General features: G+C 34.6%; 1 protein-coding gene across 1 annotated transcript in view; it reads right to left on the bottom strand.

Moving 5' to 3' along the window:
* LOC18590038 (proteasome-associated protein ECM29 homolog) overlaps positions 170-26,224 on the bottom strand; it is a 27,945-nt gene continuing 1,890 nt past the window's right edge. Inside the window, exons 2-35 of the mRNA XM_007015311.2 lie at positions 25,927-26,094; positions 25,714-25,803; positions 24,873-25,009; positions 24,691-24,781; positions 24,452-24,534; positions 24,258-24,364; positions 22,390-22,542; positions 20,504-20,568; positions 19,345-19,432; positions 19,163-19,241; positions 18,968-19,076; positions 17,944-18,003; positions 17,644-17,762; positions 15,370-15,751; positions 15,031-15,212; positions 14,873-14,945; positions 14,089-14,239; positions 13,832-14,001; positions 13,329-13,679; positions 11,752-11,919; positions 11,075-11,368; positions 10,636-10,812; positions 8,206-8,469; positions 7,471-7,569; positions 7,196-7,380; positions 5,363-5,698; positions 4,069-4,222; positions 3,851-3,961; positions 3,554-3,721; positions 2,437-2,563; positions 1,415-1,573; positions 1,219-1,331; positions 1,080-1,139; positions 170-517 (exon numbers count right to left, since the gene is read on the bottom strand). Coding sequence (XP_007015373.2) covers positions 314-517; positions 1,080-1,139; positions 1,219-1,331; positions 1,415-1,573; positions 2,437-2,563; positions 3,554-3,721; positions 3,851-3,961; positions 4,069-4,222; positions 5,363-5,698; positions 7,196-7,380; positions 7,471-7,569; positions 8,206-8,469; positions 10,636-10,812; positions 11,075-11,368; positions 11,752-11,919; positions 13,329-13,679; positions 13,832-14,001; positions 14,089-14,239; positions 14,873-14,945; positions 15,031-15,212; positions 15,370-15,751; positions 17,644-17,762; positions 17,944-18,003; positions 18,968-19,076; positions 19,163-19,241; positions 19,345-19,432; positions 20,504-20,568; positions 22,390-22,542; positions 24,258-24,364; positions 24,452-24,534; positions 24,691-24,781; positions 24,873-25,009; positions 25,714-25,803; positions 25,927-26,094 — 5,277 coding nt within the window. The 3' untranslated portion in view covers positions 170-313. The remainder of the gene's footprint in view (positions 518-1,079; positions 1,140-1,218; positions 1,332-1,414; positions 1,574-2,436; positions 2,564-3,553; positions 3,722-3,850; positions 3,962-4,068; positions 4,223-5,362; positions 5,699-7,195; positions 7,381-7,470; positions 7,570-8,205; positions 8,470-10,635; positions 10,813-11,074; positions 11,369-11,751; positions 11,920-13,328; positions 13,680-13,831; positions 14,002-14,088; positions 14,240-14,872; positions 14,946-15,030; positions 15,213-15,369; positions 15,752-17,643; positions 17,763-17,943; positions 18,004-18,967; positions 19,077-19,162; positions 19,242-19,344; positions 19,433-20,503; positions 20,569-22,389; positions 22,543-24,257; positions 24,365-24,451; positions 24,535-24,690; positions 24,782-24,872; positions 25,010-25,713; positions 25,804-25,926; positions 26,095-26,224) is intronic.

Here is a 26,224-nt window from a genome sequence, read left to right as displayed (position 1 = left end):
TTCTCGTCTTGTAGGACTTCATTAAAAAAAGAAAAACAGCTGTTGTTATTTGAACTGATAAGTGTAAAGAAAGAAGCACATAATTGACACGTTAGCCTGTTCCTAGGATTGTAATTTTGTCTAATTTAGTTGGTATGAACGTCGAATAGACTAATAGTTTTCTATTTCATTTTTTTTTTCTGTTTTCAAGTAGTACTTTTGTTTCTCTAAATTTCATAATTATAGCCGCATTCGGCATAAGCCAGGTATAACTATATTAAAGATTAACGCCCCTCTGCATCTCTAAATTCTTTGGCAGTTCCGTACATCTTGTTCAGCTTGCTTGAGCATTTACTTGCTCCAGTTTTTCAAGGGCGTCGATGCATTTTCTCAACAACGATTTTGCCTGCTCGTTCTTTTCCATCTCAAGTAGATGCAGAAGCTCCCCCTTCATTCCTGTGTCTGTCCAATTTACTGCTGAAATACGTCCGGCCAACTCGGTGATTTCAACAAGGCACTCTGAAGCAGCAACGTGAACCTAGGATTGAGAACAAGTAGATATTAGAAGCAAAAATGTACAATAGTATAGTAATGTAAGTATGCAAAACCAAAGGAAGTAATCTCGTGAAGGAAATAATCCAAGGCTATTATTAGAAGAATACGATCGAATTAAAATGACAAAATAAGACGTATCCATGCTCGAAAACATGGCTTCTAAAGGCACTTTCATTGTATTAGCTGTCTGCTAAAATAAATAATAGTGCCTGAGAATCAGATGGCAAAAGAATTATAGTTTCCTAAAAGAAATAACATATAAAAATCCGTTTTTCCAACAATTAAAATAATTGAGTAAAACTGGATAATCAATTCCCCGGACAGACTTGAAACAGAAAATCCTTGGTAAGAGACCTTATTCCACAGACATGGATCCCACATACACAAAAATGCTATTGATGATATTAGCAAGGACCCATGTACGTGGCATACAGTCGACACAAAGATAAGGAACCTACAAAGACTGTTTATCGGTTGAATCTTTACAAGAATATAAATGGTGGTAACTATAAAGATACAAAACAAGGAAAAAAAAGATTACATACCTGAGAAATTTTTATTGTGCTTATACACTCAACTACTTTGGGCGACGCAGAATAGAACAACTGAAAAAAAGAGAGTAAAAATTAGCGGAGAACAACTACTTCAATGAAATGTAAACTGAATGAAGTGGGCTCTTGGTACCTCCTGAACAAAAGCAGTCGCACCAGCATATAATGAGGTTTCTTGAGAGTCATCCAAAATGGTGCGGAGCCTTGAGCAAAGTTCTTTTATTGATGAAAATGCCGACATTTTGACTGCTCATAATAGCTCAATCAGTAAAGGTAACAATTTTTTGGAACTAACACAAACAATATACGGTAGAAGAAGAAGAAGATACCGATCCACTGAAAACCAGGTGACAGGGAAATCGAGAATACATCCATCAACTTCACTTTGTGTTCAAGCATGTCAGTTACAGATGCCACTTGAATGCAAGCCGTGATGCAGTTCATCAGTTTGTCAATTGGAACAGAAACATCTTCAGCATCATCAGATTCTGCTAACAAGTAGAAAGCCTCGATTTAGGTTTGTATTTTATGATAGTTCTAACTCATTGAAGTGATCAAGCATGAATACATGAGGTTACACAACTTTTCACCTATCAATATGGTTCAAACCAGAAAAAATTACTATTGATAAACACCAAGATAAAAATGCATTCTACATAACCTTGCAAAATTTGCAAAAAAAGTTACCATTCAATGTGGTTCAAAGAAACTTAAGGGTTGGTTTATCACCAAATGCATTATCTTTGAAGTGATGCTAATATTTAACACTGAGGCAAGTTGACCTGCCATGCCTGGTATGCACCTCGAACGGAACCTAGAAAATGCTATTTAGAGCCTTTGACACAACCACTAGCAGCAATATCTCAAAGATCACTGTTCCACCAGCCCTCCAATGTGGATATCAAGATGAGAAAATCAAAAATTTGCCATTAAGTTAAAAAAATAGAATTTGCTTAGCAAAGTCTGTTTATGATTTGATAGTATTTTAAACATGCAATGCACACACACTTCTATTGTTGCTTTTCCCGGTAAAAATTGCTAATTGTACAGCCTCTTGAGGAAAATGCAGGATAGAGAAAGCATATCTGCTGAAGTGAGAAAATTACAAAAGAAAGAACAATCAACACGTATTTGATGATAATTAAATTGACCGACAACTTCAGAGTGTAAATTAGCTGGTTTTCACAAGTGAAGGTAAACTAACATTTAATTGCAGCAAGAACTATAAAAATTACAATGAATAAGAAGTAAAGCAGCTCTTGTTGAACTTATGTGATTTCACAATTCTTATGAACTACATACATATATACATTATATAGCAAACAAAGAAAAAGTAAGCTTTTGAAAAGACCTGCTCTAGGGATGTCACTTCCCAAAGGTGCTCGTCCAGTTTTATTGAGGGAAGCCGAGTTACACATCTCAAATAGCATTGGAAAAACAAGATTAAAGAACTCTGGATTCCCAAAGGATTTTATAACCTGAGCAAAAGTTCAAAGAACAAATTTTAAATGTCATCATCAGAATAACCAGAAACATTCTGAATGAGTTAAAAGAAACATTCTAAATGAGTTAAAAGCCATGTCAGAGATCAGGCAGGAAATATTAAAAAAATAACCATAGATCAAATGAAATGGTTGGAGTTTAGTTCCTGATATTTCTCACCTATGAGAAAAAACAATTTGTAGATCTCCTGATAGTTAATAATCTTAGCAGCAAACTCTCTCGACAACAGAAAACAGAAATTTTCTTGCCAAAGATACCATATTCTTATGCATCTTTCAAACAAATGATTATCCTCAGGGGTCAAAACATTTAACCTTTTGTCTTACAAGATGTTCATATATAAATTATGTTCCAAAGCTCATTTCAACTCCACATTGCCCTCAAACCAGTTTGGATCATTCACATTTATCCTTTTTCCCCATATAACTTGATAAAAGGTTATATAACAAACAAGCCACTGCCTGCCACATATATCGGCAGGAAGAAACTTTGTTGTTTTCTATGAATTGTTTTTTTCAATTATGATTTGAATGAAGTAACGAAAGCAACATGCAAATATTGGTTTAACCTAATAATTTTATTTATATATAACATTGATGACTAAAACGGTCATGGGCTAAACCATTCCAACAAAGAAAGAGAACTTATCCTTGAGGGTTTTTTTTAGCCAAAATATCCTTTTATTGAGTGTAGCCTAATTCACAGAAAAAAGTGCAAAAAAAGGTCAAAAGTCCAGCCCTCATGTTTTGACAGAGATCCCCTCCAAAAATTTAGGTATGTTTGCTAGATAAAGTTTAAGGGTAGATGAGGGATTGCACTAGAGCTAGCATTAAACAAACAATTTTAAAATAATAATAAAAGAAAAGCATTTGAACAACTACCAGAAGGCTAGAACCAGTCTTATGAACAGCTCGAAAATACAATTGAATAATGAAATCCATGAATAATTATTGGTAGATGTTTACCTGTTCAAGACAGGAAAAAGCAGCTTCACAGTATTTCTTGACTTTCTTAGTGCACGCGGAAGACACTAGACTCAAAATAGTACCAGGAAGTGCAGGATCTTCAGTGGAAATTGCTTCATGGCATGATGTAGAAAGAGCACCTATTGCGTGTAATAGTGTCTCCTTCCCCTGTTATAATGAAAATTGAAAATTAATAGCGATGTAAACTATTATTACAATAGAAAATCTTAGAAGACTCCTAACACATCTCACATAGTTAAAAACAATGAATAACGATAAAAATTTAGGTATTCCTACCTCCCATAAACGACCAGGAATTTCTTTCATAAGAGATTTCAGGAGAACATGGTGATAAGAAGACAAGGAATCACCCAGAACTTCACTAAGCTTGCAGATTGCCTTAGCTGACTGCAGGTGCAAAGGACAAACCAACACCTTTGATTAGCATACAAGAGGAGCAAAACAAAGTTAGCAGAAAATAGGACTAGAAGAAGGGAGAGAAAAGGAGAACTTACTTTTCGTTTACTTGCCCATGAAGATGATGTAATGCTCTCACCAACAAGTGAAATGATTTCCCCCAAATACAACTGTAGTGCCATTCGTTCGCCACTTGTGCTTTCTTCCCAGAGCTCCTCAAAAACACCAGAAACATGTTTGTCATCCTCAAATCTGCAGAAGAAGTAACATAAGAATTTCAGAGTCAAGTTTCGTTTTAGAATAGCTATTATTATGCTTAAGAAAAATGACAGTATTTAAACATTGTTAATGGTTTATTACATTGACAATTGTGAAGCTATATTGGCTACTGAGAGATAGTTTATGAGGATTTGAATGATGGAAAAAGACGGAAAATAAAACAAATTCAAAGAATTGCACAAAATGATTGCATAATGCTGGAAATTTATGTGCAGAAGTATATAATATGTACATTTAGATGCAAAACTTCAATTTTCTAGTAATTGGAAAATCTGAAATTCCATGTTGCAATAAGTTTGCAGTACAGGGAGGAACATAATTCACAAAACATCATGGCATATCAAAAGAGACATGCATGTATATAACTCTTAAAAATCAATACCGACAGCAATGTGATTCCGTTAATAAGGAGTTTTCAAGGAATTTCACTCATTATCTCCTATTTTTTAATAAGCTATTAATTTCAAACTATAGATTAGAATTACCACTTCAGAAGAAAATTTTTTTTCTAATAATTGAAAATTCCATTAATCCAATAAAAAGGGAAAAAAACACAAAGAATGCAGCAAGCAAGCTACCAGCTAGAGAAGGCCAGAGCCTGAACTAAAAGACAAAATCTATTCAAATTCAAACTGAAATGAGACAAAAAGACCTAAAACCAAAGAAAAGAATGTTTAATTTGGTTTTTAAGAGGCTTAAACTAACAGAAACCTGCATCTGTACCAGTAGCTTATAAGTTGCTAAATCGATTTGACATTAACTAAAGGTGGAGGAGCTAACACAATTGTTGCTTGGACTGGAATATAGAAAACAAAAATGAATGCAGAGTACGAAAGCTGTTATTTAGTTACTTTTTAAAGGTTATCTTGTTCTTAGCCAACAACTCTAAATTTACCTTCACATGTGCCTAAAGTACTCAATTATGAAAAAGGTATATAGTGGCTTCAGTTGAATTTTTCCTTTTCTTGGGCGGGGGGGTTCAGATTTTGGTGGACAGGTAACATTTAGCACTTCTTCAATGCTATTCATCTGAGTGGCATTTATGAGAACCATTTATAAAATAGAGGGCATAGAACTGTTGCGAAGACAGCTTAGATGAAAATGTATCTAGACCTTGAAATAAAAATCACAGGAATGATCACTGTATTATATCCACTCAAAACATCTGAGGCAGTGGATGAATAGCTTTTCAACAAAAATGCACAAGATACTTGAGCATTCCTGTCACCAGTGTGCAAAGCTGCAGTGTCTTCTATCAACTTTTCAGCCTGAGAAGGAGTTGCATACTTCAAAACAATGGCCAAAGCACCTGCAAAGGCACGTTTTGCTGCGGTACTTTTCTCCTCCCTCACAACGGGAAACAACAGCTTTGATAGCGTGTTGGTAAAGGGTCTGATATCTACACCAACTTTCTGAACTAATAAGTTGATAAAGGTGGCAACACCAACCCTGTGAAAGTTGAAGATTAAAAGAAAAAAGAATCAAAATTATAGACAACATCATTAATAGACATCATTTGTAATTGTAATTACCAAGCAAAAGCTTTCAGCAATCACTTAATGCTAAGCAAACAACATATATGTGTCATTTTTTTTAGTTTTGAGATGCATTTCTATTTGTGCTGTATTTATATCACCAACTAAAATTATTTTGGCATACAAGCATCGCATTACATAGGACTGAAAAGAGTGTTCTTGCATTCAGGCATGTCAAACATAAAAGGAATGCTTATTTTTGAGAACTTTGTTATAATCCCATCGTCTGATGGAGTTTCTGCTAATAGCAGAATAAAGCTTATTAAAACTAAAAACAATTGTTTTTTGATGGATTGAAACATCCTGACAGATATAACACATAAGAATTGACAAGAAAAATAAGACTAAGGGAATGGCAATCTTAACAGATGTAGCATGTGCTGTAGTGAGGTGAATTGTGCAATTCATTGCTTTCTGCATTGCACTATTGATAACAAGTAACACTATTGACCCCTCAGCAAAGGGTCATGGTCATTACTTTGCAATGATAAAATTGGCTGTCAACTATGGTAGTTATGCCAATGCATCGAATTTTTCCTCTTTATAAGTCTGGTTGGTTTGGTAACAAAGATGTTTCAAACAGGAAATCCAAATTCCATGACAAATATCAAATTTTGTTAAAAAAAATTAACAAGAAAAGCTATCTGATACAGGAATAATGAATCATCAATTAAAAATGTTGAGAGCATGAAAGCAAAATCCACATTAATATTCAGAAGCTACAAGTTAGAAACTTGAGAGACTAAAAGAATGTTATCACAATGTAAAACATACTTGTAAATCAGCAAACAATATGATAAAGGGAATGACATGTCTATTTCATGAAACACAAGCAGGTGACTCTAAATTATATCTCATAATGATATTTATGCCATCATACTAAAACCATATTATTTGAATAATAAGGTATAAAACATTAAACTAAGAATAAAACCTTATCAAATTTTAAAATTGTGGAGTCAGCCACAGATGTTCAAATAAAAATTTCTGGAATTTTAAAATCCAAGTGTGGCCATTGCCAATAATTGCAATTGCACTGATCTGGTTATTCAGAGTAGCCAATACATTGCAAAAAACTACAACCATATCACCTCTGCTTAGAATCATATTGCAGAACCATTGGCAGGAAAAGGCTTAGCAATGAAACTCGAAAAATAACTAGGTTTCTACCAGAATGTCGAAGGACATTGTTTTCATACAGGTTCACCACTGATTTCAATTTAATCCTTTAAAAGAAAATCTAGTGGTTTTTGTAATTCTACAATCTGCACATTCAACTATCACTCAGAGAGAAAAACTCTCCACTTTAAATATGCAGAAAAGGGCAAGGAAAAGTATTCTTTAAAGTTTACGACATCCTTTGTCACTCCTTGTGATTAACCTTAAATTTAGAATTGCAAAGAGTACCAACCTAGTGTTGAGGCCAACTCCAGAACGAACCAAGTTAGCAAGACGTGGAACCAACATTTCTAATGATTTGCTATCTACAACATTTATGCACAAGTCAAGGGTCTCCCACATGGGAGATCCTTTTGCAATTGAAAGTCGCAGATTTTCTAGCTTCTCTGTCTGTATTCCAACATTTGCTGCATGCAACTAGCAGAAAAAAAAAAGGACAATGAATCAATAAAACAAGATAAGCATGGACTAGTTTAAAATTCTAAAGCAGGGAAGCTTCCCTCAAACCTCAACATAATTGAGTCCTTGGTCTTCTAGGCTTGATAAACTTTCCAGCATGCAACAAACTAAATCAGATAAATGTGGGCGAACTGCAATTCCTGCACCCTGTAAATAAACCCCAATTCCCAAAATGGCAATGCCAAATTAAGTAAAAGAATAGACAAACCCATAAAAATTAAATAAGGTCGAACAGTAAACATGGTGCAAAAGAGGTAAGAAACACCCGCGTTTATTTAATAGCAGACACAAATGTCAAGGGAAGGATAAGAAGACCAATTGGACATGGATGAAAGTTATAAAAGAGGACTTCAGTTCTACTAAATGCATGGTCTCCAAAAAGAGCACAAGGACACAACCAAATATAGCTGACCCACCTAAAAAGAGATTAGTTTGTTTCTGATGTTGTTGAACTAGTATGTCATACCGCAGAAAACACATTGTAATTTCAAATTTCCTGTCTCAATATGTTAGGCCATTTTGATAATGCACAAGACATACTGTAGCTAACTTTTGCATGTCATTCCTTGTTGATTGGAATTTGCCTCTTTCTAATGATATATCATCTATGCTTAAAGCGAAAACAGTTAAAACAACCACCCATGCTTATCTACTTTTGCTAAGGGCCAAATTTGGATATAAAGAAAAAGTAAAATGGACTTTTAATTAAGGCATATTAAGTGCTCACATAATTCCTGAATCCAGTTCGCAGTTAAGGCAAAATAATTGCAAAATGTTGCTAACCTTTGCAAGCTTCATAACAACTCCAATTGATGCCTTACGAATACTATCAACTTTACTCAATATGCCTTCTGCAAGCAGAAAGGGAAGAACAATATCCATCGATTGGCTTGCATCTGATGCTTCAGTAAGTGAGACATCACAGAGCCTTATTGTTAATGAGGTTACAGCACGGCATAGTTTGTCACCAGCATTTCGAACAGTCTCCTTGATGTCATCCATGGCACGAAACGCAGCCACCCATATTTTCTTCAAATGCTTCCCAACCTACATGACAAGAATGTATGGATTGGATTTTACAGGACAGGAATTGTTAGACACCACAATGCTCTGAAAACAGAATATCATAAAATTTTTTAACCAGAAAATTTCAATATCATGTCAAAGTTGGATCATGCTGACAAAGCATAAGAAATATATCTTTTACTTTGAATGGTTACATTATGGTAGATATAGCAGGAATATGAAACTTTAGAGGTTATGAGAATATTGTACCATGCTATTAATGTTGTTATATAAATTCTGTAATGAAGAAACAAGTGCCGAACTAGGAAATAAACAGAGCATGCTTTTGTTGGAAACCTAGCAGTAAAACAACAGCCCATGCTAAGTAAGAAGTATGGATAATTCTAGGTTACTAAGTCCATGATTAAGACATGCCATTTGTTAACTTACATTCATTTAGACAAATAATCTTTCAATTAAGTCATAATCAAACTCAAAACTCATGAACATCTAGAGAGTTTACACAGTTGATTGTAAATATTGTATTTGGTTCTTTTACAGCGTTTTTAATTTAAGGGAAAGGGGCACTCATGTTAAATCAACTAAACCTAAGTTTTAAACCAGCTAGTGTGAACAACATGAATCCACTTTCAACACTTGACCAAGTTCATGGCTATATGTTCAAATTGTTTTATACTACTTGAACTCATGAGTTTCAAATATACATTACCAAGTTATCTTTGATACTTGCATCACTCTTCCACACCATTGCAAACCTGCGCCTAAAATGCATTTTTTTAATCATTCTAAGTATTCTCAAGTGGTGCCTCCACCATTTCATGACATAAACTTTTTGCGATAGGTAACTGTGAGTGTTCTAGGATCAATTAGATATAGGGATTCAAAAGAATCAAACCTATTTGTGAGCTATTTGAGCTCAGCTTGCGGAATACTCAATCTTGATTCACTTACTGTTTAGTCAAGCTTAAGTAGTTAAATAAGCAAGTTTGAGTATTCTAACAATTGGCTCTTGTAGCTAGTGAGTCCAATTGAGGTTTTGATTTTTTATATTAAGAAACAGCATGTCATTTCAAGCTTGGGTTTAAGCTTGCTTTTAGCTTCATGATAAAAAAGCCTAACTGAATCAAGCTTGAATCTAAAATGAAGCTGAATCAAGCTCAAGGTGAGCGTTGTGCATTGAGCATTGAGTTTCATAGTTAAGTAAGCTTGAATTTTACCTTTTACCAACTCAACTCAGCTCAATAGGACCCCACAACTCTGAATTTATTTGGCTGAAGCACTTGCTAGAGGAACTTGGATTTGTAAATTCACAGCTAATGATCTCATATTTGATAACTAGGAAGCTACACATATAGCACCTAATCCAGTATTTCATGAAAAAACCATGCATACCTCAGTTGATTATCATACAATTCAGATTGGAGAATGAAATTCACACAAAATCAGTGAGATCTACAGATCAGTAAGCAGATTTATTCACTTAACCTTTGGGAGATTGAAGAGTGACTTATAGCTGTATTCTCTAACAAGAAGGGAGCACCAACATATATTGATAGCTTGAGAGGACTGTTATGAGGCATGCTATGAAGCATACTAAATAAGAGGGTACTATGCAGAGTTATGAGGTGTGCTGTGAAGCAGATCAAATAAGAGGGTACTACTTTCCTTTTCTGTGCACACATTTTAGCACAAATACAGGAGGATTCACAGTGTTGGTATGCTCTCATTCTCTCTCACTCTAACACATACACGAGCTTAGAAAATTTTACTCAATCCTAAACATATATTTGATTGTGAAACATTCAAGAGACCGATACACTTGGCAATCAAAGGCCAATTAAAATAAACCACAGTGATAATACTACCCAGCAGAATTAAGTAATCAATTAAGTTGACGATAATGAAGATATAATATCAAAAACTTACACCACAGACATGTTTGCATACATATTTATGATTAATAGTTTGATTTGAATATTATGAAAAAATATACAGAATAAAAGTAAAAGACCAGGAAAGGGAAAAAAAGCACCAAAACAAGTCTTATGCTTTAATGTATATGTCAAGGTTAAACAATTTTGGATCTCTTCAACTTTTTACTACAGAGTGAACTTGATCAAAACGTTTTCCCAGTTAAGATAACAATCATTTGCAAAGGCAAGATAAGACTAACAGCAAGCTCATCACCTGATCAAATTTTCGTCCTTGAATAACATCTGCAAGGGCGAGACAAGATGCCTCACGAGAGCGCCAAAGCCTAGCTCCACACTGTATTAGGAGATCATCAAAAATATAGTCCAGGTTTTCATCAATGGTCCTCTTAGGTTCTGCCACTAGAGATTTCCATATATGTGCCATAGCATCCTGCAAATTTCACAAGTACTTAAGAGTAAGGAGCAAAGAACAATACGTCAGAATATGCTAGCTATCAGAAAATTCTCTGTAATTCCAAGAAAATTCACCGCATTCAAAGGAAATAAAATAAAAAGAATACTTTTACAAACATGGATATTAGCTAAACAGCTTCAGATTAAATTGTTTTTGAAAATCAACAGCTTCGGATAAAATTACAGAAGGTTAAAATTGAAGCACTGAAGAAATTTCCTCAAGTCTCAAGGCCTCTTACCTGCACATTTTTATCAGGATCATATTGGTAGCGAACAAGCCTTGGAATCAATGTACGTAAGTGTGGTTGAAGAGCATCACCTGCTTGCTTGGCTATCTTGGAAAATCCAAAAGCAGCACCCCTCTTGGAATTTAGAGAGGCTTGATAATTAGCCAGATCCATGAATTTGTAAATTAAATCTGGTTGCCCCATCTCATTTGCAAGATTGCAAAGCTCCTTGTACGTGCTAAGTTTCCCACCACTAAGATTTTCACCAATGGTACCCTCTTGGAATACTTCTGAGTCTTCAACCAGCTGAAAAACAAATTCACACCCATAAAAAAAGCAGCAGAAAATAAAAATTAAAGATCCAGGAAAAAAAAAAAAGAAAGAAAGGATTCACCAAGGAGGTTTTGTAATCTCTTTCTAACTAATTTAGGTATATTACATTTGCTAAGTGCTGCTATTTAATCTTATCTATTAGTTTTAGGCTGAACAGGCAGATTAGCACGACATGATATAATTAGTTTAAATTACTTATATGTGGAGTCAATCATCATGATATTTTGATTCCTATTTTAATAATCCATTCCCTAAACTGCAAGAACCTAACTTTTGTCTGATGATAGTGTTGAACCTAAAATCAAGTATCAGTAGAGCCTTCTATTCTACACCAAGATATGACATTATAACTTTACCTTGATAGCTCTTTTCCTCTTCCCTGAACCAGTCAAAGTGGTGACAAGTGCTTCAACTAGGTTTTTCTTCATTGATGCATCACCAAGTTCATAAACAATGCTCATGCCTTGGGATGCAAGCTCCTGTGTAAGCTCATGCTGTTCACCAAGTAGGTGTGAAAAAGCCTCCTGCATTCAATTGAAATACGAAGGTATTAAACTAGAATAACACGAAAGTAGTCAGGAAAAAAAGGGGGGCAATGCAACTAATTAACGGGATCCTGTACAAAATAATTCAAGCCTGCCTGCAGTATCCAAGATGATAGAAACATTCTCTGCTGACCACAGCCACTCAGTCAACAAAATTCTTTACTAATAAATTGATTCAGATAAAAGATCACCAAAGCGTGAACAATCCAACATTATAATTATAGTATGTTCGCCTTTTAATTGTTTACCTTTACTGGGAGATAACAATTTATGATCAATTTAAGATGTTAGTAAGCATCAAGAACGCCAGACAGTGGCTTTTGTTAGCTTGAAAGTTACTGCAAGGCTATATTGATGCTAGCCTTTAGCTAGCATCTTTTGCCTTCAGCTATTTATTATTTACCAATATAGATCAATTTATCGACCATTTAAGATGCAACTCAACATCCAAAAAGCCACAGTCACTTTTGTTTGCTTGGAAGCTTAACATAAATTTTACTTGAAAAAAGATCAAGAGAAAACATTTTGTTTGGGATAGGTATTGCATGAGTAAGAATAAAGGTGACATAGCAGACTATCTTTTATTTTTTCATCGAGCAGATAGGCAGCTGTATTTTTTTTTAGGATTGGTTGGGTAATGCCAGACACAATAGCCATCTTGTCATATGTTTGAAAAGGAAGGTAGAAAGAGAAAACATCATGAAGATTAAAGTACTATTATGTTTGATGTGGTGTGCATGGAGAAGAGAACTCAAACCGATGAACAGACAGAAGATGGCATTTAAAGGATGATAGTGTTGGAATCCTTCTCCTTCCTTTTTTATTGCTATGTTCAATTGGTAGACAGTTTTTCAACTTACTTGTTTAATTGCTCTAGAATATTTCTAGCATGCTTGAGTTGCTCTGCTTTCTTTGTACTAGAAACTAAACTTTACTTATTTGAGAAACAAGGAAAACTTAGAAAACTATTAACCAAAGCAGTAGGCCTGGTAGATAGGTCGCGTTGCATCCATATCTCTTAGGAAAGGTAGGAAAAGAGAGAGGTTCTATTAAAAGAAAACACTTATTATGCACAAATCAGTAAGTTATCAGAAGAAAGTTCTAATATCTCTTCCTATGACAAGTTTCTAGAGTTATCAATGCAGACTTTACGGCTAGAATTCAATATTTTCCTCAGATGTCAGGAATCTAGTGTAACTGAAAAGAGGAAATCATATAAAGTTGTAATGAACTAATAACAATGCAATGTCTATAATTACACCACATCTTTCTTGAAGGTGACAATCAGGTTATAATTAGGACCTGGAAAGCATTTTGTTTTCTCTTTCCCTGTCTGTAAATGAAAAATAAATAAAGTAGATTTACATAATTCTAAAGTTGTGGCTGACCTGAATTTCTGGAAGCATATGTTGGATGGTAGGATTATGACCACAATAAATTGTCAGTGATAGTAGCCAGACAGTTCCAGCGCAGCGCTCTTCTTTTCTGTTACTATACAAAAGAGCATCAAAAAGTTTTCTAGTGATAGTATCTCTAACCATGATATGACAATCTTCATTGGCCTCACTTTTCTCATCAGAGATATATTTGGACAAAGAAAACTTCATATCACCCATAAGAAAGTTTGAAGTCATGGAAAGTGAAGTATAGTTAGTCTTGAGAATCACATCAGCAGTAACAGGAATGCCACCCCAGAGAAATGATAGAGCTTCTCCAGCAGCAAATAAAATATCCTCAACCTGTAGAAATAAAAATTAAAAAACTCACGAAAAATGAGAGGTTTTCCTAATTGCGTACACCACTTGTACCAAATAAAACTCTCCCAAAGATTTGATTTAATGATACAAGCAATCTTTAAAGAAAAAAATATTATATCATATTCTACACCAACCTTTGACCGGCAAAGACTGAAAATCAAATCAAGTGCAATTTTCATGTGAGAAGCAGAAGTTTCTTTCACACACATATGCCCGATGGAGATAACAATTTTCTGGATTGCTTTAATGTCATCACCAGAGAGTAGCTTGCTCAGCTTTTCGTTCAAAACTTCCAGAATGCTAACTGCAGTTCCTTTATTAAGTTAGCATGGTTATTAAGCTTTTTGAACAAACATAGCAATAAATAAAATGAGCATAGGTATAACATCACCTGAACTAGAATTACTGACAAGTAAAGGTAATGGTGCATACAGCCCAATATGGCCCAGTGCTTGCATTGCAATGGACGCCAACGTTGCACTCTCAGAATTAACAACACCAACAAGGCATTTAAGAGTATTTTGCAAGAGTTCCTTTGGAATCTGTTTAATGACGAACGTCAAATATGCATGAATACCAAAAAGGTTACCAAACTTCAAAATAATATTAAATAATATAATATAATTTATTGAACACATTTTTGAAGAAAAGCAAAAATTTTGCAAGTGGAAGCAGTTCAAAACTTAATTCAACTTTGTTAAAAAAAAAAAATTGGTTGCATATAGAGATAAGATTGTGTCCACTTTGCCTCTCCACAGCTATACTGATATTCAAACTGTATTATTTGCTGGGTTGGTCACCCTTCCATTAGCAAACTTAGATCATGGAAACAGGATAAAGAAGTTGTCAAGCATATTTACCAAGGGCTCAAGCCTTAGTCCTTAAGTAACACATTTTTCATTTTATCCACCACTAAGTAAACCCAAAACTTCAAATGCTAATTTTATAGCTCATAAAACATCAAAATAAGAACCAGAAATATGAGGAGTGCATGTGACAGCCACCCCAGAAAACATGCATAAAATTTTCTTGGTCGGTGCTTTGCACTTGTGGGTGTAGTAGCATCAAGGCACCAATGAAGTGGTCACAAACTTGCACCAACAGTAAGAGCATGCCGCCTAATTCAAAAAAAAAATTCCAAAAGTAATAAGTCACTTTTACATCATAGAACTTACAGAAGGTGATCTAGACACACAATCGGCAGTGACATATCCTGTTGCACATAATGCTCCATGTTGTGCCTCAAACCTGAAGAATATTTAAATCAAGTTAATAATATATATAAAAGTAATTATTCCAAATATCTAACTCATCACAAAGTATAGCCACAAACCTTTTGTTTGTTCCAGTGAATGAGGAGACCAGTTCACCAATAAGGCCAGATGATGCAGCAAGTGAAAGGGAAGAGGAAGCAATGCCAAGCAAACGTGCTACAGACTCTCGTGTATCCATGTCCACGTGACTTAGTAATTGCTTTAACCACGATATTCTTGACGCAAAGTGTGATGCTACCATCTTAAAAACAATAATATTAATGATAAAAAGGTGCATATGTCAGCAAAGAATATGCAATCTAGCAGCAAGACAGTAACCAAACAAGACCAGCAACCAAGTCTAGGAAAGCTGCAGCCCTAACAGGAGCAACCAAGTTTAGAAAACATGCAGCACTAACCTCTGGAAGATAAGATCCAATTGTCACTAATGCCTTGGAAGTAGTAGAATGCAACTCAACAGAGCCTTCAAATGCCATAGCATGCTCTAGTAACAAGCACATTCTTTCCACTGAAGAAAGAAATTCAGATGATCTTCCTAAGGAGTTGTTTTGCACCAACTCAGACTCAAAGCACTTCAACAAAAATTTAATCATTGCCACATACATTTTTGATGGAAAAAGAAGCTTCTGTTCCCTCATTTCAAAGGAATCTAACAACCTTGGCTGCTGTTTAAGAACATATTCTAGCATGTCTCCAAGCTTAGGATACCTATGATCCAAATTTTGACTGATTATTCGTCCTACATCCTTACCAAGAAACAATCCTTCAAGTGCCATTTCCCTATTAAAAGAAAAAGTGGGGGAATGGGGAGGGGTTGTAAATGCCAATGTTAATTTAATCACTTTAAGAATGAGAACGTAAATCAAGAGCAAAGAAGACAAATTAAATACAAAATAGTGAGAAAGATTAAGGCTCTGAACATACTAATACAGCACAGCAACACAATAATGTCTAACAGTCACATTTCCACTGTACATGGATTAGGAGCAACTGATGTACCAATATGTCCTTTCCATTAAGGTTTGCAAGCAATTTTTATCAAAATAATGCGCTGAGCACACAATTATCTGCAATACCTTTTATATAATTCATTGTCTACAAAACACATGATACGTGGCCCTTCCAAACACTTAAAGTTTCGTCAAAAACCACTAGCATTACCATCAATAGGCTCTCAATTCAATGCAAATTATTTCCAGATAACAAATTCATAAGATGAAGTCCGTGCAGGATTGCTTCTTGATTATTCAACCAAAAATTTTGAAAATTTTGAAGAGTGTGACCTGATGGGTTCAGCCCCTGAGTCAGTCTATAAAGGTCCTCATTCTTAATAACCTTTACTAGGGATGCTCACTACTATATAACAACAAAACGCACCTGAAGAAAAGAAAATTTTCCAACCATGTGCTCTCTTATTTAACGAAAGAAACATCCTAGCACCATAAATCTCCTTTCACATCACTAATACCAAATTCAAGCACTCAACTCATTAGGCTTTTAGATTTCTCTATCCAGAAGCCTGAAATCTCTTTTTTTTCATTTTCTTTTTTGTTTCTTCCCTTTCGTTTGTTATCTATATCACTAATTTTAGTTTTATTGATCCACTCATACTGCAAATGCATGCTTCAATGGAATTAAAGCCTGCTTCAGGTCCTCCAATGCAACTGTACTTTCTCGTATTCCCGTGTATGAAGAGGGTTTGTATATCACAAAATTTCAAGTTGAATGAACCTAATAACATGCCATGGTCACTACTTATCTAAACTGAATATTTTTGTTAGCTAAAGGACAAAAAATATTGAAGACTTCAAAATTCCCGAAGCTATTAAGTAAAGGCTTATAATTGATATGTGTGTGATACTGAGACTAAACTGCCTGGGAAAATTAAATTTTTATTACCTAGTGTTCAGGAAAATTTAAAAGAAACACTCTTGACTAAGGTCTCCATGGTATCTTCATCCTTCATCTTGCCTCACCAGGAGAAATAATGTTGACTTCTAACATGTAGATAGTATGTTAGATATATGAATTTTATAATTATAGAGAAAAAGGGCGTCATCAATAGAATTGGATATTAAATTGGCGATTCAAAGGATTTGGCAATACCAGAAGAAGCATTGTCATGAGTGCAGTCAATGATAGGTAGGGGTTCGTGGTGGAGGCAAGTTTAATGGAGTTATAGCATCAGTGGCAGTGCCGAAGTTAGCAATAATATTGGTGGCAACGATTATAGCTGTAAACAGAGGTCGGATAGCTTGAAATGGCAGAGTTAGTGATGGTGGCAGAATGCCCTTGGCATTGATGAAGCTAACCACGAGGCGATGACAATAATTGCACATTCATAATGGACAAACTGGCAGCAGTGGTGGATGTGGTACATGACAGAAAGAAGAACTAAAATTGTGGAGTAATTGAAGAATGTGATCAGCAATTAGCACAGAAGTGCTGATGAATGAGAAATAGATGGTGGAAGTAGCCAAGTCAGATGGTAAGTTATGATGGAAATGAGCATGATGGTCAAACAATGCACTCACACGTCATCCCCATTCTAACATTCAATATCATTATACTAAGCAACAATTGAGGAGTATAAAGAATCCACGAGTCACTTTGAATACAGATGCAAAAGGAATTCTTTATTCTACTATAAACATAAAGAGGATTTCAGCTACCTTATATCCAACCTAGAGTCAGCTGCTCCAAGCATACAAATGAATCGACTGGGACAATGTTGCGAATCAAACAGAGATGTTGCCCACCTCACAGCACAAAAACGAACTTCACTTTGTTCCTGGTCATCACAAAAAAACAAAAACAAAAACAAAAAACAAAACAAGACAAAAAAATAGAGGTGCCTTTAGCTCTGCAAAACTTAATGACCAAACCAGAATCATGTGTGGAAAAAATCTAGTTCTTGAGCAGAATAGAAACAAGTCACCAAAGTGTGAACTAGAATTGTTGAAGTCTAGTACCACTTGACAATTATTCAGTAACAACGTCTCCAATTGCATTAGTACAGCAGCTGAAGCTCCCTGGTGATCATAAAAACAGCATAACAGCCTTAATATAAAAAGTTGGAAGGATCAGATATATACAATATCAAGCCTGAGAGCCCTGTACATCAACTTAGCAGACCAGAAGAATTACTTTTATGTATAAAATTATCATTTTTTTCAGAGGAAGTTGAATTGTATCTAGAAAACTATCAATTTAGCATCAAAGCTCAGAATATCTTATAAAAGGAGGTGCAGCAATACATGCAGCATAAACAAGAGTCTCATGGTCATCAAAGACAGACTAAGGAAGAGAATACAGTGCTGATGTATACACACATACAAGTATACCATTCTAAAGTACTTAGGGGATTTTTTAATTTTTGATACAAAAGATCTTTCATTGAGATCGAGGGGGCATAAATGAAAAGCAACTACAGAAGAGGATTCCAAATCCACTGTAGTTCTTAAGCAAATAAATTACACCTGTTCCTGAAGGACAAAAGCAGATTACTTTATGGTTTGTAAATAAAAATTTAACCAAATGATCTCTCACTTAGAATAGTTTACTGCTTATTTATTTTTAAGCATGCAACTGAACATGGAAAACAACAAATAAAATTATAGCAAATTAGATAAAAAAAACACACACTCAATTTTTTATTAAGAGTAGACCTCCCCTCATATATGCATTTTTCTCCTGACACCATAAATGTAAAAGGAAAGAATTCTCTAAAGAGTCAGTGAACGAAAAAGAAACAAAAACTATACAATGTAGCAAAAACAGCAGGAAATGTATGGTTTTGAAAATGCGTAGAGAAAGAGTATGTGTGCCCAGGAGTATTTTTGTAATTGACCTACATATTATGTCATCCCCATTGCAATTAACTCTAGATCATTTAGGAAACAAGTAGAAATGTATTGGCCTCCAGAACCATGCAAATCAAAATAAATGGTTTTCAATGATTAAGTTGAGAATACAGGTGAAGTAAGATTTGTATACCATGTAGGCAGCAGCAAGTGAATTTGTCGCTTCTTGGATAACAAAACGAAGAGATTGGGACTCTAATTTCAATGCATCAAAAAGACGAGTAGCCATGTCAATTTTGTCTCTGCAATGATGGTAAAAAGCAATAACATTATTTAATCAGAGAATGAGTATGGAACCACCACTTATCAAAATAGACAGGTAAATAACCTGAAAAGTTGAGGCAGGCGCTGTGCAAGCAAGCCTATTGCTTGAAAAGAAAAAGTTCTGGTGTCCCTTGCAACTGAATCTGGGTGAATGAAATAAATTAAAGTAATTCCACAGGATTCCAAAGATCAAAATCTGAACAATCATGCAAAAATGAAGTTCAGGAAACTATTCAAATAGACAACCTGATTCAGAATTTGAGTAACCATCAAGTAACTTCAGAATCCCATTCAGTATGAGAGGACCCATGAGTTTCAGTTGATCAAGTTTTGACTACATAAACAGAAAAGAAAATGACAAGGAAACAATATCAAATGAAAATAAAACTTTTGTTAAGGAAAAGAGAAAACCAAATATAGAATGAAAATAAGAAATGAAAACAAACAAAAAAAAATGATTGGCGATATTTTAAATAACAGATTATAAAAAGCTGCTACTAAGCAACTTTTCTTTTTCTCTCATGTTGATGATTTTTATTGCTACCACAGAAGCCCTGTGCCTCAAAGCAGGTAGGGACAGCCCTGTCACAACCCAACCTAAGTTCAGGGTGGACTAGCTGGAGGTAAAGCCAAACCAGACCAACCCAATTGAATCTAAAAAAAATGTCCTTTTAAAATATTCTGAATTTCTGGTGAAATTTATGTATTTTCCAGCTAAGAATTGCGAGATTCTTCCTCCCCACCTTCCCAATACCTCCATCTAGATATATATTTATGTAGGTTTGTATTTGTGCACCACAATATAATGCATACTAATCATGAGGTCATTGTCTTCACCCTTTTCCAAAGTTTTGGAATAGCAGCTTTGCAAGCTAGAACCATTGACAATATAAGGCTAGATTAAAAAAACAAGGTATCTGCTGTAGCTAAATTGCTACTTTAAAAAGTGAGTTCTTAATGAAAAGAAATAATGTCATTGATGCATAGTGGCATTCACATGAAAACTGCAATTTATGAAGTCCAGCTGCTATTTCCCTAATTTCAGCCCATTTCTTGCTACTAACTCTAAATTCTTTTCTTTTTTTACAACTTTAATCTAAATAAAAACCCAAATTCAGTCATTTTTGGTTGCTATTCAGAATTTCAGCAAGTTATCCGTTATCTTCTTAATTGCAGCAAGACTTTGCCCTTTGATGTTAACCATTTCAAGCTGTTTCACCTCTTAAACATAAATCTAAACCTTAAAAGCCTGGTTATCCAAAACCCACCACAAAACTCCCTTATGCAGATTTTTAAAATTTTTCCTGCACCATACCTTTTCATTCTAAATTTACCTGACAGGGTCCATAAATTAAAAGCTTCTACAGTTAAAAATTAAATAGAAATCAAATAATAAGGTGCTCACATGTTTGAAGACCCAGACAGTAAATTCCATTCCCAATTGTTTCAGCCTTGAAGTGGTACCAGTCCCTATCCCATTTAAGAATTTCAACAATCAAAAGAAGAAATCAGCATATGGAATTGCTATCCACCAACTGAATGTGAAGTAAGAGAAACAAATATGCATCAAAAGATCCATTTGCAATGTCAAAAGTCAGATGCTGACAGTGAGACAATAGAATACTAGCAGATGTAATTTTACCATGATAAAAATCATCTCTTTTGCCTATCAAAAGTGTTGTTATAGCAATTTTCAGCATTTAACATTTAGGAGGAAAAACATAACCTTTGCAATTAGGGCATTTTTTTATTATGTCCATGGACCTTATCAGCAGGCTGGACTTGTGTCTTCTTTTTACTATTATTCAATCAAAGGTATGCTCTGGTTTATCATTATATATTGAAGTTCAAGTAAACTAGAATGATCTTATTCCAACCGTTTAAATGGACATGTAACAGTTTTTTTGTTTTGGATGTTAGTTCAATTTCATGTTAGAATACTTTGTAGTGTTTGACAATGGTTCTCAAACAAGACCTTATGCTTCAGGGATTTCTTTCTATTTGTTACTTGTCTCTATTATCTTTAGCATCGTATCATTACAGTATTACCAGAAAAATTCGAAGGTGCCACTGAAATGTATGCTTTTGTTGTTTCAGGTTTAAATTTAAATACCCAACAAGATCCAAAGACTTCCCTGATTTATAAAGTAATTTTGTGCGGAAAAGTGTAAACATACTACGATTACAATATGCTCAGCATCTTGGAGCTATTTCAATTCCGATCTGATATTGGTTCTTACTTTTATTGCTTGCAAACCTTAAACCTAATAAAAGAGATGCTAATCTGGTAATTCTAGGCACAATTAAACCAGAAATATTTGGACATCAGTAAAGTACTCCTTCAAAACTGATCAGGGTTCCAATTCTCCTATTTTCAGTTCGGTTTTTCTGTAACTATAGTCTAATACATAGAAGTTATCAATTTTCTTAGTTATATCTGGATTTTAGTTCAGCATTAGGACCATCAAAATAGAATAATACTTGATTTAGTATATTGCATACAATAGGTCAAGAGAAATAATTGTCCAGCATCAGTCCATATCATGTCAAGATGAAAGTCTGATCCAATTTAAAAATATAAATAACAAATACATTGACTCATGACAGGACTAACTTTTCTTGAAAACACAAGCTTATGGCACCAAATGATCAATGCTAATGTGTACTTTAAAATCTTATAATTATTTAGTTGATTGAAGAAAACCGATTACAGGTTCATGCTCAATGTGGAGTTGAGATTAAATCAGTGGTGTGCAAATCATTTTAAAAAAGAAAGCATAATGAAGTTATTCAACAATCCAATAGATCATGGCACCCATTACCTGAACATCAGAATGAATTCTTACCAACACAAAGAGAACTCATGTGGAAGCAAGATTACACTATTAATACTAAGTGTAGTGTTCAGTAATATCACACCAATACCTTAAGAAGTATCTCATTTAGCAGCCTTTTTTTCCTTGCTCTTTTAATTCTCTTCTTGGCTATGATGGACATCTTAACGGTTAGGTTAGGTTTTTTTTTTTTTTTTGAAAAGAACGGTTAGGTTAGATAAGGCTTTGGTTTTAGACTTTTAGTCTTTTCAGAGTAGAGCTTATTCAATCCCTAGCTTTCTTTTACCATAACAAAACAAATTTTTGCTTTTAAATTTTATGAAAATTTTGAGTCTGATCTCATACGCAAAGTAATATTACCCTTCACAAAGCTGAATATCTATCATCAGTCATAGCATGTTATACTTCACGTTAGTTTTGCTACTTTACCACAGGATAAAAAAATTATGCAATGTACCATATATGCAGCCAAAAATGCACTGCAAGGTTGAAGGGAAACTATTTGCTGCTGTGATGGACCGACAAAATACAGCCATCAGTTTCACTTTCAAGGTAGCATTTCCAGGATTGACTCTTGAATCCACAGCAACATTTTCTGCACCTGCTGTACCTGGAAAAGATGTAAATAAGTTGCGTTAACAATCTTCCACCAGCATGAAGAACTCGAAAGATTATCAGCCACAAATGTTATCTCAAGCCACCGCATAAAAGCTAAACATGCATCCAAGAACTCAATTTCCCTAAATCTAGAGATGCTTGCATAAACACCCAAAATTTGATAATACAAGTTCATTCACTAGAACAATTGCAACCAAAAATTAAATAGACACTGGCCAACATCACATTAAATACCACACTAATCAATTCAAAATTTACTCTTCCATCTTTATTCGTTTAATAGGTATCATTCGAAGATCACTTCATAATTCTGATTAATTGGCAAACTCAAAGTTCAAGCTCACAAACTTAAGATTCAGAGATAGAAAGGCTAATGGATCATATATTAATAGACAGATTCCAACAGATTGCCATCTCCCAGCATGTCTTGAATAAAATAACTTAATAGTCAAACAAATTACTTTAGCAAATTAACATCTCTCGTTATATAACTTGAACCTTCTATTTCAAAAAAGTACATAATACAAATGTAAGTTACATTCTTATACATAAATCATAATAATATTCAACACAACTTTTCTGAAGGGAGAAACATTTTAGGATTTTTGAATATTAAAAGTGAAACAAGTATTAGAAACTATCACCTCAAAAACTTTCAAATGGTCTTACTACAACAAAGTTGCAAATAAACAATTATAACAAACTATTAGAGGTGTAAATTGGGCAAGTCAGGTCAGATCACTTCTGTTGAAGGAAATTCGGGTCATTTATTTGAATAATTTGGTTTAACACTTAGGTTATTCAATTTCGGATCATTCAAATTCAAGTTATTTCAGGTTCAAGTTGTTAACTTTTTTAAAGTCAAATCAAATTGGGTTTGAACGAATTATTCGGATTCGAATCATTTCAGGCTAGTTGTTCAGGTTGTTCAAGTGCAGGTCAATTCAAGTTCCGATCACTTTGAATTTAGGTCATTTTCAGGTTCAAGTTGTTGACTTTTTCTGGTAAAATTGGGCTGGAACTAGTTCGCATGGGTTGTTTGGGTTCAGGTCAGCTTTGCCAACTCTACAAAGTATGATTCTTGGAGATTGAACAAGTGTCATCTTTCAATGCAGTATTGAGCATGCATACAAAGAAAAAGGATGAGTGTGCTAGTGATGAGAGAAGTTTTTTTTTCCCAAATGATTAGAGAGGACTTAATTTTGCTAAATCTGTGGAAGCAGTCCAGAATGCATTAGTGGTTGCCTTAGAAGGTGAGAATAATTTTTGTTAAGGATTACAGAGGTTTCTCACCAAAGAAAAGTCTCCATTTTGGGAATTTGGAAGAGATAAAGTAGTAGTATGATGTTTTAACACAAATTTTCAGCATTTGAAGAAAACAATGTTACGTTTTAAGGTTAAAATAGTCAGACCCTAAACAGCTCAGCTTACCTGAGAAGTGCTTAAATATGAAATCAACATACAGTCAAACAGATTCACAACCTCCATAAAACCACTAAAAGCAAGAACTTTATAATGCATAAATGAGTCATCAGAGCATTAAGGCAGCCTTTTTTATTTTCTCACAATAAAACTTATAATCTGACAAGTGGAATACATTACTTATGAAGCAAGACAGTCAAAAAGATGAAACCTAAAGAACATTTAAGCTTACAAATGTAGCAATAAATTAATTTGATAAAAGAGAAAAAGAATTGCATTTCATACCAGTAAAAAGTAAAAACAGTCTGTTAATCAACCTCGGATCATCTAAATTAGCACCAGAAGCCTTTCTTTTTATGAGCTCCTCTCCTCTCTTGACAACAGGTTCTTGACTTAACAAATCAATCATAAACTGATCACTATAAGAAGGAAAAACATTAAAATGTAAATTTAATTTAAACACGCAAATTATATAATACCTATCTGCACTAGCAGCCACATATAGAGGATAAACAAGTTCAGGAGACAGCTCCATAGCTTCAATAACATTCAAGATCCCCAACTGCTTAAAGAGAACCAAAGTAACATATACAGATTATATCAAATTCTTAGGTAACTATTGGTCCAGTGACCTATAGCAAATGTGCTCAGTGTGTGTTTACAGCTAATTTACAGTACCATCTATCAGTGTTCAGCAACAAGATAATCTTCAACTCACCTTTCTTGTTAAAAGCATATCACCTTTCAATGGAACCTTCCCTGCAACACGGTTAGCTTGAGCAATGGAAAGCCCCGGTGAGCTCCCTCCTCTGCAGAGAAAACTCAAAAAATTTAGAAACCTTTGGAATGAAAAGGAAAGTAGAAGATTATAGCATCCCAATGTTAAAAAGACTTCCAGACCCTTGAGCTGGTGATTGGTACAAAATTGCATGAAGGCAAAATTCAAGAAATAGATCCCTGTCCTGAGAATCATTCACTAATTTATACTTCGCAACAATCTCATCATCAATGTGGCTTGCATGACACTCACCAATCACCTGAAACCAAGGAAATGCCAAAAATATCAGCATTGTCTCAATTTTTTTTTTTTTTGAAAAAAAAAGTACAATATTAACCTATATGGATATCATATTGCGTGTACTTTTATGAGGATAAATTCCAGAACAATCTAGATTTTGAGGGGAACAGGTGTTTGGGTCTAGAAAGACAGAGGAATCTGTGGGTATGAAAGGGGAAGTAAAGAAAAAAGGAAAGGAAAAATAGGGTAATATCAGAATGATGCCAGTGGCTAGCCATGACAACAAGCAAAGAAAGAGAGAGACAGGAAAGGTAAAGGAGAAATTTAAGAGAGAGTAGGGGAAGATCATGCATACTGGCATGAAGAAAAGAGAGATATCTGTGAAGAATATAGAAAAAGAAAGAGAGAAACAAAAGGAAAAGAAGGGGTAATAAACAAATTGATTATATGGCAAATTTTGAAAGCTATGTTATCTCCCACATGTCCTTCTGGACCACATGACTGGATTTAACAAAGTTAACTAAATCTGTTATATATTTCCTTCATTTGCAACAGCCCATATAGTTTGGCTCCTTGATTAGACAAAATTCAAGGTTAGGATTCACATTGCATATTGGAGTAAAGATTGGGTTCTAAATTCTAATCCATTTGCTTAGCCATTCCAATTTCCACTTTTTAGAAAGATGCAAGAAGAAGGGGAGTTTCCTAAAGATTCACATATACCTTAGCCACAATTCTCATGAGAATCTCTTGGTGTTGTTGAGGAACCTTTGAAATATTTACCACAAGCATAGGAGCCATATTTTCTTTTTCCTGTAACAAAAGCAAAGATTAATTATGAAAATGCTAGAACTTGCAAATCATAACTTCAAACCCGATAAAATATATTAATTTCCCAAAGATGAGATTATGGATTACAGACAATGTAGAACAGACCTTTAAAGGTCCACGTTCAAATGCCATCTCGATATACACAATGCAAAAATTCTTAACCATTGGATTAGCATTAGCTTCGATATACATTTTCCATAATTCTGGCAGTGGTAAACCAATCTCTGGCTGGTGTCTCACTCTCTTGTTCACATGACTCAAGATCTCAAGAACCTAAAATGACAAAGCAAAAGAAGCATAGTCATTGAGAATATAATGGCCAAAAAAGAACTACCTTTACACCATAATTTGACATGTTAAGATGGGGGGCGGGGGGGGGGGGGGGGGGGGGGGGGGGAAATAG

The sequence above is a fragment of the Theobroma cacao genome, chromosome 9 (assembly GCF_000208745.1).
Source record: "Theobroma cacao cultivar B97-61/B2 chromosome 9, Criollo_cocoa_genome_V2, whole genome shotgun sequence".
Lineage (NCBI taxonomy): Eukaryota > Viridiplantae > Streptophyta > Magnoliopsida > Malvales > Malvaceae > Theobroma > Theobroma cacao.
Note: the sequence above shows the minus strand (reverse complement) of the source record. Positions and strands in the feature narration are given on the sequence as shown.